General features: G+C 34.1%; 1 protein-coding gene across 1 annotated transcript in view; it reads right to left on the bottom strand.

Annotated features, from left to right (window-relative positions):
• Positions 1-9,063: 9,063 nt before the first annotated feature.
• The window catches only part of LOC141555396 (cadherin-13-like), a 956,506-nt gene continuing 946,566 nt past the window's right edge, over positions 9,064-19,003 (bottom strand). The window contains exon 7 of the mRNA XM_074288232.1: positions 9,064-9,186. Within this exon, the coding sequence (XP_074144333.1) occupies positions 9,179-9,186 (8 nt within the window). The 3' untranslated portion in view covers positions 9,064-9,178. The remainder of the gene's footprint in view (positions 9,187-19,003) is intronic.

The raw sequence follows: 19,003 nt of genomic DNA, 5'->3' as shown, positions 1-19,003 counted from the left end.
TCACTGAGGGCAGGCAGGAGGTGTTATTATGACTCACAACCAGCATCAAGCAGTCTCTGCTTGCCGCAAATGACACTGTGAAGACTATTCAAAATTCAGAATTAAAAAGAAAATAGCACTCACTGGATCTTTTACTTGTTTTCTCACCAAATTCCATTAAAGTATTCAATAAAACAAAGAAAAGACATATAAAGCATTATTGCTATTTTTTATTAGCTGTCTTTTTTATACTCTTTTGGACCCCTTTTGATATTTTCTTGGCAAAGACACTCAAATGTTTTGCTATTTCCTTCTCCAACTCATTTTACAGATGAGGAAACCAAGGCAAGCATGGCTAAGTCACTTGCCTAGGATCACACAACTAATGTATGAGGACATATATATGTAGTGAGCTTTCCAGTTGGTTCTGGTCATGTTAGGAGTTTCTGTTAGACATGTATCAGCAGTAGACAGATAACTACTATGAAGCATGATGGAAGGATCAGATCAAGATGTCCATATCATACCTGGCAATATGGCCAATTTGAGGTCCAGTAAGAGGAGCAACTATTATTTCCTATTTGTGACATTCTGCTACAATCATTTAATCATAAAATAGACCTGTGCTTAGGGTCTAGGCTGAATGTATCCATGGAACTCAGAGCCAAGAGGAGTCTGGAGAGGATAACCTATCTCAGAATCATGAAACTAAGAAGACAAATCTAGCAATTTGGCTTTCTCAGTTATCTCATTTGAAATGTGTATGTATATGTTTACAATGCATGCATTGTATTATACATATGCAAATGCATATGCAATCATAGAGCTGTATAAACATATATGCATATAATATATGTAGATATATAAATAGATATAATGCATACACATATATCTATTTTATAGCTATATACCTATAAATGCATGCATGTATTTATACACATATGTGTATAGAAATAAACACACACATATTTATACACACACACACATCCATCCAAAGGTTGAGCTAGCTTATTATGAAAAGTTAATTGTGTCAATGTACTATCAAGTTAATATTCCTTTCTACTGTTTTAAGATTTTCTATTTTCATAGTTTGCTAATCTCTTGCTTTATGATAGTATGTAACTTCAGAAGCCAATATTCCCCTTGGCTAATATGGCTGTTCACTCAATAAAAGGATCAGAGGTTGGAGACTTGAGGAAGTTTCTAGTCTATATCAGCCTGTGTAATGTGGCAATTATTTCCCACCATTGAAGCTTCTCTAGAAAATGCTGATAAGAGATAGATGCTTTTACTTTTAGTGATTTATTTTTTTTCAAATGTGTTGTCAGTTCATTTGAAAAGGTTCTATTGAGGTCACTGTCATTGGTGTTTTCTTCCCATAAATAGGCTTTCTTGTAATTTGCTATTGATTTGAACTTTAATTATTATACAATTTGACTTCATAGAGGCAGATGAATCTGTAATGATTGCTATCTTGGTCATTAACATTTCTGGTATTCTAAGATATTGTCAATTTTTTTTTCATTTTCCAGTGTTTGCCATTTTTAGTATCTTCAGATTCTTTTCTTGAAGGAACTATTTTAAAGACACAAAAAAGGCCCCATTTAATCACTAAACCTTTAGTTTAAGACAGGTTTTGGGCTTGGCTTTTCAAAACCATAATTACAAAGTCCTTATGAGAAACCATTAAAGAAGTATTTAAACCAAAATAAAAAGGTTGGAGCAGGGAAAACATATATGTCCCAAGTTACACAGTATAGAGAGTATATACAAAAAATGAAAAGCATCTGAAAGCACAGAAATTCATAGAATGTAGAGGGCAGAACTTTACTTGAAGCAAGGATACTTACAACAAGGAGTTTACACAGTGCAATTGATGAGATAATCGTTCTCTAGTTTATATATATTTAGTACTTAGCATGGTGGTATAATAGTTCTACAGTTGATATAATTATAATAGGGTATTTAAGGGCTGAGAGAACTGGGAACAGTCAGGCTGAGTTAGACCCTGACAGAGTCAGACTGTGGAAGAAGACACAGACTGAGACTGTGACAGACTGAGAGACCGGGTCAGACTATGACCGACACAGACTGTGTAGGAGATAGACTATGAAGGAGACAATAAAGACTTTAGGCTCTATTCCTGTCCGTCTTCCTGCTGACTATCCTGCTGAGACTAAGGACCATCCAGAGGACCTCCAGAAAGTTACCCTGGACATTACAATAGAAGACAAATTCTAAGAAAAGAGGAGAAAAATATAATTTCAAATGACTACATAAAAATCCAAAGTTTAGGTACCATTCAAAAAAGAAGAAAAAGCTATATCTTAATATTAGATTAAACATTTGACTTGATAAATAGTGATATTGGTATGGTGAAATGCATAACAGGACCAGAGTTTAGATGGATATTCCTTATTGTAAAGAAATACAGTTGGTTAAAAACAACAACATCATCATCATCAACAACAACAACAACTTTATAGAATAGAAAAAGGAGTAACATTATTGAGTAAGAAAGCCCACTCATATGAGAAAATCTGAGAAGAGGGAAAAAACCAGCATAGAAACATACATTGATGAGTCAGGTCAAATAATGGAGAAGTGATTTTTTTTATATGAGTATATTACAGATTATCTGGATAAAAGAGAAAATAGTGAGAATTTTGGAAAAATAATAAGGTGTGGTATCATAATGCTATGGGACTTCAATTATACATACATCAGCTGGAGCTCTCTATCTTTGTCAAAAGCAGAGTAGGTAATCATTTCTAAATTTGCCTTAGTGATCATTTCATCCTTCAAAAGTTAAAAGAACTAACCAAAAAAAAAATATTCTGGAGATGGTTCTCTCCAACAAGGAAGGACTGATTATTAAGGGTGAAAATGATGGGAACTTTTGAGGGCAGGTGGTGGGTATGGGGGGAGGCAAATTATAATTTCATCCTAGAGTTTGCATTAGAGAAGAGTGTATACAGTCATAGATCACTATTTTTCAGCTATATCTGACACTTTTTGGATCTCATTTAGGGTCTTCTTGGCAGAGATACTGAAGTATTTTGTCATTTCCTTCTCTAGTTCATTATACAGATGAGGAAACTGAGGCAAAGGGAAACAATTTCAATTATAAGGGGTAAAAATAAGATTTATCTAATCAATGTGAAGAAATAGGGAACTCTCTGATAAGTTTAAAACTTTAAAAGAAGCATACAGAACATGGAAGCAAATTAAGATAAAAAGAATAAACATGAATAAATGAATAAAAAGAATAAATCCTATTCTTTGAAGATAGCTTCAGGAGAACTTCAGCTCAGTAGTTAAGGCTAAAACGGCAAGCTAAAGCTTTTATTTTCTTTTTTAACAATGCATAATATTTGTTATTTTATTCTTTCCCATTTAAATGTAAAAACAATTTTAAATAATAATTTTTAAAACTCTGAATTCCAAATGAATCCTCTTCCCCTTTCCTTATCCTATCATTGAAAAGAAATCAGTTTGATATAGATTATACACGTGTAGGCAAGAAACACATTTCCATAAGAGTCATATTGTGAAAGAAAACATAGATCAAAAGAAAAAACCTCAAGAAAAATAAAGTAAGAATATAGTATAGTTCAATATGTATTCAGGCATTCTCATTGCTTTTTCTGGGTATGGGTAGCATTTTTCATCATAGATCTTTCAGAATTTTCTTGGATCTTTATATTGCTGAGAATGGCTAAGTCATTCACAGTGATCATCTTACAATATTGCTATTACTTTGTACACAACACATTTCATTTGACATCAGCTTACATGTTTTTCCAGATTTTTCTGTGAACAACCTGCTCATCATTTTTTTATTGTAGTAAATTTATATATATATATTTTTTTTAAATGCACATTGCTTTATGAATCGTGTTGGCAGAGAAATATCAGAGCAAAAGGGGAAAAACCATGGGAGAGAGAGATAAAAAAACAGAAAAAAAAATGAACATAGCATGTGTTGATTTACACTCAGTCTCTTTAGTTCTTTTTCTGGATGCAGATAGCATTTTCTGTCCAAAATCTATTGGGATTTCCTTTGATCACTGACCTAAGAATCAAACTTTTCTTAGTTGATCATTGCACATTCTTCCTGTTACTGTGTACAATTCTACTTGTTTTGCTCAGCAGCAATTCATGTAAATCTTTCTAGGCCTTCCTATAATCATGTTGTTCATCATTTTTAAAGAACAATAATATTCCATTACTTTCATGTACCACAACTTGCTCAGCCATTACCCACTCCTTTTCCAATTCTTTGCCACCACAAAAAAGAGCTAAAGCAAGCTAAAGGTGACAAAAAGAGCTTTCTCCTTTTTTTCCTCTTTTATACTGGCAGGGAAGAAATGTCAAATTTTATGGACTGGTTGGGCTGATTATGCTTCATGAAAGAGAACTCAGAAGAACTCACTCTCCTATGAACTCTAAATAGAAGAATGGCCATTGCACTGGAATGATAAAATAATAATTTTCTACAGGCAGTTATCCATCAGGATAATGATGGAAATATTAAAGAGATAGTGAAACCTAGACTAGTAAGAAATTAAAAAGAATTAGTGTGAATGCCTCACAAATGATTTATGCCAAATTAAACACATTTGATACATTTTTGATCCTGATTATTGAAATAGCCAGTGGGCAGAGTGTTGCTAACATAATCAATTCAAAGCTTTTTACACTATATATCACTAATTTTTCCCTCATTATATTAGAAATAACATTGACAGAAATTTAGTGATCACATTCATCAGTTATTTCAATACCTGAGGATAGATTCATGTGGAGCAAGTGACTTAATTCATTAAGGAATTTAAAGAGCTTCTTATTTCTTTTGTTTTTTGGAGAATATAGGAAGATGTACATTAGATAAAAATCTAATTATGCATATTCAGAACACATTGGATTGCTGATCTCAAATTCTCAGATTAGTTATTAATATTTAATAATATAATATTTAATGAAATATTTAATGTAATGGCAGCAGTTTTCCAGTATTTAGCCATCTGAACTTTTTAATCAATAACTTAGAAAAAAGATATGGATGATATGTTAATTAAATTCACAGATGGACAAAAGCTGAAAGATACAGCTAAAACATTGGATGACCTAGTTAAGGTTAAAAAGATATTGGTTTGTTAAAATCTTGGGATGAATCTAGTAACATGTGTTTTAGTAGGGATCAATGAAAAAGTCTTATACTTGAGTAAAAACAAAACAAAACAGAATGGAGCAAAAGAAAAGTTTTCTCAATTACAGAATGATGAGGCATGATTAGGGAGCATCTTTGAAAACACTAATTTTTGTTGTCACTGGATTGCAAACTTAATGTTAGTCAACAATATGATATTGCAGTTTAAGAAAAAGAAAAAAATCAAGTAGGAAAGAAAAACAATCAGAATGAATAAAAAGAGATGAATTTAAAGGATAAGATGGTGAAAGTATCAATATAATTTATCCTCCCCACTCCATATTTAGAGTACCGAATTCAGTTCAAAACACTATGAAGGCACTAATTCTGATGAGAATGTTCAACTGAGAACAATTAGAATGGTTGAAGTCTCTTGAGCTCATGTTAAAAGAAATTAGTTGAAGGGACTGATCTTGTGTAGGTTGGAGATGATTCAGGGATACCATAATAGTGATCTTCAAGTATTTAAAAGATGTCATGAAGAAGAATTCAGTTTACTTTGTTTGGTCTCAGAGGATTAGAACCAATAGCAATAGATGGAAGTTGCAGAAGCCAATTATTGATATAAAGCAAGCAAATAAAATCATAGTGATTACAGTGCTCCTCGAGTATGTGAATAATATCCTCTGGCTCTCCTTATAACCATCCTCTTCCCTACACTGATTCCATTCACCATCTCATTCTCCATGCCTGAGGTGTGCAGTGTGCTTCTATATTTCTCTCTACTTTTCAGTACTTGTCTTTGAACTTCTATGTTTTATTAAAGTGTGATTGCAGCCCTATTTCCCACTGAAATAGTCTTTCCTAATGATTCCCCAAAGAATGGGTTTGCCTGCTCCCATTTCATAATTTTATAAATTATCAATTCAGCACTAATTTCAGGGCTTTTCTGGCAACTTACATACCACATATCCAAAGGAAAATTGAAATTGATAGCTAACCCCAAGATGTATTGTAGCTTAAAATCTATGCTGTTCTGTCTAATTCAAGTTCCCTTTCATCCTCAATAGGAAAAAATATATATATTTAAAAATTATTTTATTTGAAAAAACAGTTAAAAAAAAACAGAAAAAAATGCAAAACAAAATAAAGCAAAATAAAAAAGAACATTGTCATGTGCCCAGCAGAACATCAGGGAGTTTTCAAAATATATAACAAATTAGCAGATTAAGAATATATATATATATATATATATATACATATATATACATATATATACACACACATACACACACACACACACACACACACACACACACACACACTGTCTTAGTCAGACATACCACACACACTCATATATTTCCTATCCTTGATGTCTCTTTTCATTAAATTCAGCTCCATAAATTGCCTTGCGAATAACTCTCCCCACCCAAAGATCTCTCCCTTGTCTTCTTCCCTCATTCTTTGCTTCTCCATCCTGCATACAGCATATATTTTAAATGAATGTGTGTGTGTGTGTGTGTGTGTGTGTGTGTGTGTGTGTGTGTGTGTGTAAGATAATACAAAGTCAATATAACTGAACGGTCTTGATCCTTTTTTTTTTTTTTTTTTTAATTTTATTGATCCTAAACCATATTTTCTGACACTATCTTCTTTGTGCCTACCTTTATATTGCAGACCTTGAATATTTGTAAACATAGTTCGGAGAATCTTGCCAAGATCTTCAAAGAACTTCCCTTTTTTTCTTTTGCAACAAATGTTGGCATGTATATGGCAATTATCTTCATTGGTCAGAATATGTATAAACAAAACTTTACAAAAAATTAGTTTGTATAATTATACTCATTGTGAGTGCCTGAAGGCAGAATGACCATGTGTCCCAGGAAATTATATTTTTTTGTTTCCTTTGGTTAAAAAAAACTGGAATCAATTCTCTCTCTTTTGCCTCTTCAAAGAGAACCTATATGCTGTTATTATATTTAGCTATGACTTCTTTATGTTTTATGATTTCATTTCAACTTCTTTAAATCTTATTCTTTCATTTACCACTCTTCTATGTACCCGGTGATCCAGGGACATTGGCCTCCATGCTGATACTTAACCATAGTATTACATTTCCTAATTCTAGACATTGTTATTGTTTAACATGTCTCACATGTCTTTCCCTTTTCCACTTCCACTTTCTGGAATCTCTGGCATCTTCATGAAAGTACCACCTTCTACAAGAATTCTCTCCTAGTCATCATTAATCTGAATGCCTTCCCCCTCCTATGATTGCCTATTTATCCTTCATATATCTGGTCTTCTTATGTTGTTTTGCATGGAGTATCTCTGCATTCTACTGTGAACACCTTGTAATCAAATTGTTTTTATCTTTCTCTGTATTTCAGGATTCAGCACAGTTCCTTTTTGACTTGACTTGAATGACAATATAGATATGACACAATTCCCACATTATCTTTCCAGCTAATTTTAAAAGTTTAGGTGGGGATGGAGTCAAGATGATTGAGAGAATACAGGAAGTTACTTAAGTGGTCCCTACTTTCCCTCAGAAACAATACTAGAATGCTAGAACAATGACAAAAACTACCAAAATTAAGAGTGAAACAAGTTTTCAACTTAAGAAATCTTGGGAGAATGTCAGAAAAGGTCTTTTTGAAATGTCTTACCTTGTTTGCAATTATATATCTCTATCTGTATCCATCTATACCTGTATGTATGTATCTATTATACTTTTGATTGTGGAGAAATATTCTTCTAGCACCTAGATGTAGATCTTAAAGGGACCTTAGTGTCCATCTAGTTTGTTTGGTCTTCACATAACTAAACACAGAGTAATGAGAAAATAAGTTTATTAAATGTCAATATGAATATACTGGATAATTGTACTTAGTTCAGATTCTTTAAATTAAGAAACAACAGTTATCATAAGAGTGCTGGACTTGCAGTTTATGACATGAGTTCAAATCCTGCCTTAGACACTTACTAGCTTGCAGTCTTGGATAAGTCACTGTGCCTTGATTTCATCATTTTAGGAATTGTTCTCAGTGGTTTCTAAAGGTCTTTCTGGGCCTCAACCTATTATCCTATAAATGTAATATCTTGGCTCAGCTATGAATAAAACAGCCTTGGAGGTAGAAAATTCAGAATTTAAATGCTACCTGTAGCACATATTGCCTGTGTCACCCTGAGTAGCTCTAAAGAAAGCCTGAAGACTGCAAAAAGGTTGGAGGAAATAGTTTTCACAGGAATTCCAAACGAGATGAAATCACAGGTTGTCCCCCACATACATTAATGTTGTACACGCAAGGTAACAATAGCATAGTCTAAAGATCCTGATGAAACTTTACTTTTCCAAGAACTGGAAAATGATGTTGGCATCAGGTAAATGAAGGATCATTAGAAATATTTCCTGCAGGTATGAAGGCATACACTCTGTGATTTCAGCCTTCTCTATATTCACAATATTTACTCTCTAGAGGGTCAAAATAAATTATAATTGCTCTGTCGCTTCCAGAGCCAGATGGAATAACACAGGTCCCTTCAAAATCAAATAATTACAGGTTAATCATTGGAAAGCATAATGACGAAGTCATTTTCAGGGATAGAAGGACCCAGCAGTCAGCCTGACAATCTGATAAACAATTCTGATTGTTCTGCCTTGAGCAGACAGTCCTTTTCCTCTTGACTGTATTTCTGTGATTAAAAAATACTGCCTGCCAGAGTGACCTTGAAGAGACCTCTTTGAAGTTTTGCTTCACTGCCACTTCAGGCAGAGTCACACCTTTGAGAAATGGAGGCAAGATCTGTCAGTGTGGAAGTTTCATCAGCGATGAAAGGTCAGCTAACTTCAGGAGGACTGGACATCACCAATGGATGTCCTGTAGTGGCTCCCTAGATTATGGCATTATTTTGTTCTTGAAATTTCTCACCTTTCTCTACAGTTCTATTATACTCCTCATTGCAGGGAAGACATTCTCTTAGTATCAGATATAGAGTTGGAAGAGATCTTTGAGTCTATCTAGTTCAATTCTTTGATTTTATAAATCAGGAAACTGAGGCCCAGAGAAGTTAAATGATTTGTATAGATTAATCTAGATACTAGCTAGCAAAGCTTGGGTTTGAACCTGGTCCTCTGATTCCAAATCTGGCATTCTTTAAAGTGATCAACCCTTAAGAAAAAGTAAAGGAGATAGCTAAGTAGAGGAGCTGAAATAATTAATAATTGTTATTAAAATGTTATTATTAATACTAATAATAATTAATTCACTGAAATAACTAAGGTGTGTCACTTCATTTATGAAATAATTCCAGATTTTCTCATCTGATACTTTGTCTCCTTAAGTAACCTAACATTTATTAATTTTAATACATGTTATATTTCTTCTATCTCTCTCTCCCTTCCCCACCTAGTAGAATGTAAGGTTGACTTTTAGAGTGGAAAGAACATTGACTCTTATGGCAGAGTTCCCGGAGTCAAATTCTCTCTCTGAGACCCAATGTTTCATAGGTAGTAAATCATTCACAAGTTCCCAGATATTCTGTTTCTTTGTAATATGAATGTTGGACTAGATGGCCCCTTCTGGTATGAAATCAATTATCTTTTAAATCTTTTAAAATTAAATTTTAAAGGAATATATTTGATGATCAGATAAGACTGAAGCCACCAGGAGAGTCAGGAGGATAATTTCTGGTTGCATCCCAGCCCTGAAACTTTGTTTCTTTATTTCTACACCCAAGCTTCCCTGACATCCTTCAAATCTTAGCTAAAGTCTCATCTCTTACAAGACAGCTTTTCCAGTTTCTTTGAGACTATATATATATATATACATATATATATATATGTATATATATATATATAGTATGTATATGTATGTGTGTATATACATATATAAACATATGTGTTTAATTTAATAGAAGCATTTTATCACCAGATATATAATGGACTCAAGATGCAGAATGAGGTATATACTTTTTCATCATAGTCAATATGTGTATGTGGGGGGTATAGTGTGTGATGTATGGATATATGTTGAAAATGTATATTTATTATGAATTTTGCTTTTCTCTTCAACAAAGAAAGAGTTGGAAGAGAGAGAGGCTAGGAATAGGGTTCAAAAGAATGAGAAGAGAACATAAGGAATCAGGTACATGTAGGGCACCTTTGAAAGTTGTCTTAAATTTATTATTTACCTTAAAAAAAAGACAAGCTCAGGTTTACCAGGGGGATTGGGTAGTAGATTATTGAATCAACCCAGAATGAACGTTGGGTTGGCAGTGAGCAGTCTGAAGACCGTAGGGTGAATATTTCAGACATACTTCACTTTTACATGAACCCCTGTCCTCAGGACTTTGTGGACTTTGATTTTGATCATTGAGCAGGACTAGAGAATTGTCCTCTTATCTGCTGCCAGGCAAGAACTCCTCATTCAAGTCACTGTTTTCTGTGTCTTTTTCATGGATATATTAGTTTAACATTCCTATTGCAAAAGTGATTATTGTGCCATGCTATCACATCCAAGATATCATGTATCATCTTGGAGATATCACTTGCCATCTCTGAGGCTCTACTTGCCAATCTTATGGGGGAAATATGGATTTGAATGAGGTTTTATCTAGCACTCCATCTGTGATCTTATGATTCATTCTTCCAATGATTATTCCATTCTCTTTTTGTGTCCTCTGAAATAGATATTCTATTGTTAACAAATTATGATTCCTATTTTTCCTATAGTGTATTATCCCATTATACTTTCTAGAACCTTCTGGAAAAAACATTTGTTGAATTGAATTGAATATTTAGATTTTGCTTCTGCCTTAAAACCTAGTAAATTATTGAATGAATGAGTTTTAACCAAAAATTTCTAGAAGACTAAAGTTTTAAAAGTGCATAATTTTTAGTTTAAAAAAAATAGCATGTAGTAATGACAATCTCATTTTATGTCTTATTCCCCAAATCAAAACAAAAACATCTGGCAATTAGTACTTAGGTTTATTTAGCTAGGTAAGATGAACACAAAGGCTGTTGATGTTGGGAGGCACAATGCCCTGGGATACTTGCAGCTGCTATGTGTTTCTAATTTGATAGTAATATTGCTCTTTGGGACCTTCTCAGTTCAATTCCTCTTAGATCCAAACATTTCATAAATTGTAAACATTATCTAGATTTTTAAGTGGAGAAACCTCATTGTCAAATTCTGCCTTTTCAGATGAAATTCTTGTGGTCATATGAACATACGTCATTCCATAAGAACAGTGCTGAAAATCAGCCAGAATCCAACACTAACTCTAGTTCCAAGTCTTCAAATGTGACTGGTTCAGCACCAGCTTCCTGTTTAACAGTAGTATTGTGGGTTTTCCCTGAAACTGCCAGAATCATTTTGGGTAAGACTAACAGGGTCTCATATAATCCACCAAAATGTCATCATTCTCCAGTGGTCTTTCACCTGTTTGAGGACACAGACTCGAACCCTATTTAAAAATCCCTATTAGCAAAAGTAGAGAAGCTAAGGAAATCTCAGGAAAGTGACTGTCACAGCACAAAAATTTCTAGGCCAGAATAGTATAATGGGATTATCTAGCCAGTTCTGTTTTATTCACAGTAATAGGCAACAAGGTTAAATTTCAACTACTTAGTTTCTTTCTTCCCACTATTCACAGTCTGCAGTGGGAATTAAGGCCTTTGGATGTCAATGGGAAATGAACTTGAGGAAATCAATTTGGATTCAGGAACCCTGGGTTCCTATTCTGGTTATGATTTGGAATGTGTTTCTTATTGCTCCTGAGACATTTTCTTTAGATATAAAATGAAGAGTGATGATTTCTAAGGTTCCTTTTACTTCTGAATCCACAGTGTCTCACACAGTCTCAATTCTGAACTATTGAATCTGTTCTTTTGGGGAATTATCTCCATCTGTATTTTAACTATCTTAGCTTCACTTAACTTTTTCAGAACTCCCATTCTCTAGCCTGAAGTGTTTTTCATGAGTCCCATGAGCTGGGTTTCTCTTTCAGTCTGTTTTTATTTGGCTTTAAGGGTCACCTTGGGGCATAGCCAGCTATAGTTCAGCCAAGGGAGTATTGCTTCCTTTTTCATCCATTCAAGATACTTCATTGATTCTCATAAAGGGATCATATAGTATGGCCAAATTTTTATAGTTTGGGGCATTTTTCTGTGATAGTCCTAGGTTTTCATTCAATCTTTCATAAACTAAAAATCAAACCATATTTTCACATACACATGCATGTATGTATATATGAATATTTTACAAGGCTGAATTTTCAAATATCAGGTTTTCCAAAGGAAAGGAATTTGTGTCAGTTCACATTGGAACAAAGAAAAAGGATTAATTCATTCTGGGAATTCTGAGCATAGAAAAAGTATTGTACCTGGAGTGAGAATACCTGGGCTTTTCTTGCACTTCTCTTCATTATTGGGCTAATTCCCTAATATATCTAAAACTCAGTTTCTTCCTAAGTATAATAAATCATAAAATAGAATAGCTACTCTTTGAGCCAGGCACTATATGAAGTGATTTTTTTTTTCGTTTCCTCTTTTTGTTTTTTTTACAAATATTATCTCATTTGGTCCTTAACAACAATCCTGAGTTAGCTACTGTTATAATCTCCATAGTCACCATGGGAAGAACACTTCTAGCATCTTTAATTCCAGATGTCACAATCTTGGGATTTGTGTTATATAGGATTTAGGACTCTGAACATAGCTTCATTTTAGACACTATGCTTGATAAGCAGAGAGAAATTTTTGGTTAAAAAGTCATTCATTCAAAAATGCACTAGATTTTAGTTATGCAGAAGCAAAATCAAAATATTCAATTCAATTCAACAAATATTTCCTCCACAAACTCAGAAGCTTTTTAAATGAGAAGCAAATGAATCTCTGACTGGTAGAATTTCAGGTGATTAGAGAGCAATGATGTGAGTATCTTTTTACCTTGTATATAGGAAACTATATATGACCACATGGGGTTTCAGAGTACTTTCTTACACTGCTTGTTTCTTTTTCTATTATCCTTACTAACTAGAAGAAGGTTTCCCAATCTCAGCTCTTATAACCCATTGGTCATTTAGACTTTTCCCCAAAATTAATCTTTATTTATTAAGCACTATGGCATACTCACACAAAATAGACATTCAATAAATATTTGTTGGCAATGGCAAATATGGTCTCAAGCCTATCCAGCAAGCACTAGAATAGGTTCTAAGGGACTTGGAAGATTTGTTTCTTGGAACTGGGTGGAGGTCAAAAGCTCAAACACCTTTGCACTAAGAAGAATGTTCCTGTATGTCCAGTTTAGTCTTGTTATATTTAGGAGTTTAAATAAAGGAGAGGAGACAGTGATCATGAGTATACAAGTTAATACAGTCTTCATTTTCCCTCCAGAAAGTGCACCTCCTTTCCTTAATTTATTGTTGTATATTCACAGTACAAAACGGATGAAAGGTGAAAAAAATCAATTTTTTCAATGTTATTAAATACATACCAAGCCTTGGAAATATTATATCTACTTTGTTATTACCCAAAAACTGTTTCAGATGATTTAGGTGCAATTCATCCGTCAGGAATGCACTTAGGCTAGTGTTTTAAAAAAATCTAGATTAGTCACCATGTAATTATAAAGGAAGTTTCATGTTTTTTTTTTCCCCTGTAGAAAGTACTACTAATAATAGTCTATATCCATTTCTATTTAAAACCTTCAGCAACCATAAGCAAATGTCTTCTCTACAGGTACTGAAAGCAAATAGAAGAGAAAGAGAAAAATTAAAATATTAAGAAGAGGGGAGAAATGGCCTACTTTTCTAGTGTTGTTCTTCTCTTGAATCATTAATGATATCTTTACTTAGAGGATGAGTCAAGAGGCAGGAATAATGGAAGTTCTACAATTTGGCATTTCACCTCCTTTTAGGTCATACAGTGAAAATGCTGAATTAAACTCACAAAAACAAATATTTCTAATTAACAAACATTCTAGGGAGCATTAGATGATATAAAGGTGACACATTTGGCCTTTTTATTATTTTCATTTTTTTTAAGAATACCATCCCATTTAATAGCTGTCACAAATGATTCTGCTGTTGAATTTTCATGCACTAGATTTTTAATGCAATAGTCTCTCTAAACTACCCTAAAGTCTGAAAGTTTTAAGTACAAACTGATAATGACACATGTATTAAGTTGGCACACAACAAGCTATACAGATATTTGTTATCCATCTATTTATTTCCAGGAATTATTTATTTTTAGACTGACAATTTTTGAAATAGGTGCATTACAGGCCTTATGACTATTTTACTACCTGAATCCCTCTGCTTCATCATTCAATTTCTAGCAAGTCTGTGCCCTAGTTTTCTGTCGAGCTATTGTTTAATTAAATTTTAGCAGTCTCCTCTTTAGGAAATAAGACTGTTTGAAAAGAGCTGTTAAGGTGATATACCTGTGAAATTGAGATCTAGTCTAGTACAATCCACCTTAACACACTGAGTTCTTTGTTTCATGAGGAAACTTTAAGAAGTGGCTTTGCCTCAATCTCTAAAAAATAACCTTTTTGATTTCTTACTCCCTTTTGTGTGTCCTCCTATTGATAGTGATCTTGCACACAAAAAAAGAATTCAATATATTAAAATAGTATTGCTTAACCAGAATGTTTTAGTAAGTAATAAGAAAGAAAGTTATGTATATCAATCATTCGATAAACATTTTATTAGGCATACAAATATGTATGTAATATATGTGTATATATTTTATATATATATACATATAATCACATATATGCTATCTGTGTTTATATTTGTGTATACACATGCATATTTGCTAAATCAAATTTATAAGTATATTAGTCATATATCTGAATATGAGAATTAAAATAGTAACTGAAGGAATTCTTCACAAGATAACAAAAACCATATACATTCATTTAATTTTAAAATTTATTAAATTTAAATGACATTTTACTTTTCTTAAATGATGAGACTATATGGTAATAAAACTTATTCTCCTTTATCTTACATGAGAATATATTTTGACACTTCAGGTTACTTTACACACACACACACACACATACACATACATACATGCTCACATGCACACACACATACATTCTAAGTCATACTTTAGAATAGATTCAAGACAATTGTTAGTATAAGACCTAGCTCTGTATTCAGTTAAACAAATATACAAACAAAATATATAAAAATTTCATTTTTAATATAGTATCTTTTTAGTTTTCTTTGGTAAAATACTCTGCTCAAAAAGGATAGGTATTAACTAGGGACAGGGAATTATTTTATTTGAAAGTTTATTTTTAATTTGAACTTATATCTTTATTGATTTAAGGAACTTCCAGAAAATAAATCCCATCAACCAACATAGATTTTTAACTTAGCATATCCAAAAATTGCCTGTAACATTGAAAGTTTAAGGGTTAAACAACAAATTTTATTTTATTTTATTTTTTTTTCCCTGAGGCTGGGGTTAAGTGACTTGCCCAGGGTCACACAGCTAGGAAGTGTTAAGTGTCTGAGACCAGATTTGAACTCGGGTCCTCCAGAATTCAAGACTGGTGCTCTATCTACTGTGCTATCTAGCTGCCCCCTAAACAACAAATTTTAGAGGCAGAATTTGAATCTGGGTCCTCTTGATTTTTTGACTAATTCTCTATTCACTGTCATAGACATCTTTTCTAACCTGGGATAATACTACTCACAGTAAACTGAAGCTAATTTTAAATCTGTTATGGAATATTAATTGTATTTGAAATTTCAAAAGTATTATCCATTATATGAAAAGATGAAGAGATGTTTATGAGACAAGCAGCTTTCAACATTTGCTTGGAAGTTACATTATGAGAGAACAGTGAAAACAGGAATCTTTATCATTTTCCTTTGGCCCACTGTAATCTGTTCTTAAATTTTTCTGGTTTCTGTTGTTTCTATTAATGCTTCAAATGATCAAACAGGTAGCAAATTTATGAAATTCAAAGATGTGAAAAAGCCAAGAATTATAGCAATAGTTTCTTCTTTGTATTCTCAGTGAGTAATAAAAAATAATACACAGAATAATACACTAGATAATAAATATATTTTTTTTTATTGATAGCATACCTTTCACAAAGGACTCAATTAATTCTGGAATGCTTTTTATTTTTACTTCTTCTTACTTCTTCTTACTGCCTTCCTTTCACAGATAAACCACTATTATCTGCCAAAGGTCTTCCCAGCCCCCCAGTATCTAGTGCCTTCCCTAATAAACTTATCTTGTATATACATACATTATTGCAGGCTATCTCCCTTAACAGAATATAAGCTTCTTTGAAGAGAAGAACCACTCTTCCCTTTTATTTTTACCACCAGTACATATACTTTATTGTTCCGTTGTGTCCAACTCTTTGTAATCTTAGAAATTTTTTTAGCAAAGATATTAGAATGGCATTTTCTTCTCCAACTCATTTTACACATGAAGGACTGAGGCAAGGGTTAAATGACTTGTCCAGAGTCACATAGCTAGTAATTGCCTGAAGCTAGATTTGAATTCAGAGTTGAGTCTTCCTAACTCCAAGCCTGGCACACTATCCACAGTGCCATCTAGCTACTCTCTACCACACATGAGGAACTTAAGATAGGCTTATAAATTGTTTATGATGCTATAGAAAAAGTGTCCATAGAAAGACCAGAGTGCACAGAAAAATTTCAGCCGTTGTATGACTTTTTAAAAGTCTTTTGACAAAGATGGCGGCGTGGAGGCAGACAGCTGCTTGAGCTCCTCGTTTTCTCTCAGAACTTACTTCATGACAAGCCTCTGACTTAATGCTTGACCCAGAAAGAAATCCACAAATTATCACCAAGAGAAGACATCCTTGAAAGTCGCCAGAAAAGGTCTGTGTTTGCTCGGGGGAGGGTCAATCAGACTGGGCGCAGACTGAGGGCAGACAGCCAGAGCAAGACAGGCAGCTCACACAGCTCAGACCGGAGGGGGAGGGGTACGATCTCTGCCGTTTCTGCGAAAGGGCTTTTGCCCCAGTGTGGATACTCCGTCTTGGCAGCAAGCCAGGAGCGGTGGAGAGGGTGTAAACCCGGAGGTGAAGATTAAAACCCCAGAAAGCCAGCGTCTCTCAGAGCCGGCCACCCCCAACCCCCACCTGGACTGACTCGGTGCGTTCTCAGAGCCTCAGAGCGCAGACTCAGTACAGTCATTGCTGTTCTGTTAGTGGCTCTCTGCTGCCCTACCCCCAGTCTGTAGAGGAAGCCCATTAATACCATCCAGCCCTATCCCCCGCAATACAGACCAATTGTTTCTCTTGTCAGTTTGTTTTCTTTGATTCCTACTCTGACAAAATGAACAAAAAATTCAAAAGGGCTCTAACCATTGACAGCTTCTGTGTGGAGAGGGAGCAGACTTCAAATGCTGAGGAGACTAGGAACAGAATGTCCCCAGATGTATCCCCTGGGAGGGATATAAGCTGCTCCTCAATACAAAAGAACCTCATAGAGGAAATCAAAAAGGCTCTCACAAGAGAGCTGGAAGAGAAATGGGAAAAGGAAAGGGAAGCTTGGCAAGAGAGCCTGGAGAAGTCATCCCATGCATTCAAAGACAGAATGGATAAAGAAATCAAATCATTGAGAAACAAGATTAGTGAGCTGGAAAAGGTAAACAGCTCCAAGGAAAACAGGATTAGTGAGCTGGAAAAGATAAACAACTCCAAGGAAAACAGGATTAGAGAGCTGGAAAAAGAAATCAGCTCTCTAAAAAATAAAATGGATAAAATGGAAAAAAATTCAATAGAAGATAAAAACTCAATTGGACAATTACAAAGAGATATAAAAAAAGTGAGTGAAGAAAATACATCATTGAAAATTAGACTGGAACAAGTAGAAATGAATGACTCAAGGAGAAACCAAGAGGGAGTCAAGCAAAACCAGAGAAATGAAACAATTGAAAAGACTGTCAAGTACCTTACCAGAAAGACAACAGACCTGGAAAACAGATCCAGGAGAGACAATTTGAGAATAATCGGACTCCCTGAAAAATGGGAGGAAAAAAAGAGCTTGGACACCATTTTCGAGGAAATTATCAAAGAGAACTGCCCAGACGTTTTGGAAACAGAGGGTAAAATAGACATTGAGAAAATTCATCGATCACCTACTGAAAGGGACCCTAAAATCAAAACGCCAAGAAATATAGTGGCCAAGTTCAAGAACCATCAGACAAAGGAAAAGATATTGGAAGCTGCTAGAAAAAAACAATTCAGATATGGAGGATCCACAATAAGGATAACACAGGATCTAGCAGCATCCACATTAAAAGAACGCAGGGCCTGGAACATGATATTCCGAAAGGCTAAGGAACTTGGTATGCAGCCAAGAATAACTTACCCAGCAAGAATGAGCATCGTTTTCCAGGGAAGAGGATGGACATTTAACGAAATAAATGAATTCCATCTATTTTTGATGAAAAAACCAGACCTACATAAGAGGTTTGATCTTCAAATACAGAACTCAAGAGACTTCTAAAAAAGGTAAAAAGAAATCTTGAGAACTATACTTCTGTCAAAAAAATACGTAAAGAACATATGTACAATTTGTCTTAGAAACTAGAGGTGGAAAGGAGATTATATCATAAAAAAGTGTAAAGTGGTGGTACTACATCTCATGAAGAGGCAAAGGTAACCTATTATATCTGAGAGAAAGAAAGGAGGGAGATGAACATAGCGTGTATCAATAGACATATTCAATTTATGGTGAAACTTCTTTCACTTCATTGAAAAGTGAAAGGGAAGGAGTAAGCTAAGGGGAAGGGAATACAGTAATTTCGAGGAAAAGGGGTAAAATAAGGGGAGGATCTTTAAGGTGGGGGAG

Source organism: Sminthopsis crassicaudata, chromosome 2 (genome assembly GCF_048593235.1).
Source record: "Sminthopsis crassicaudata isolate SCR6 chromosome 2, ASM4859323v1, whole genome shotgun sequence".
Lineage (NCBI taxonomy): Eukaryota > Metazoa > Chordata > Mammalia > Dasyuromorphia > Dasyuridae > Sminthopsis > Sminthopsis crassicaudata.
The sequence above is the reverse complement of the archived record's forward strand: the minus strand, read 5'-3'. Positions and strand labels throughout refer to the sequence as shown.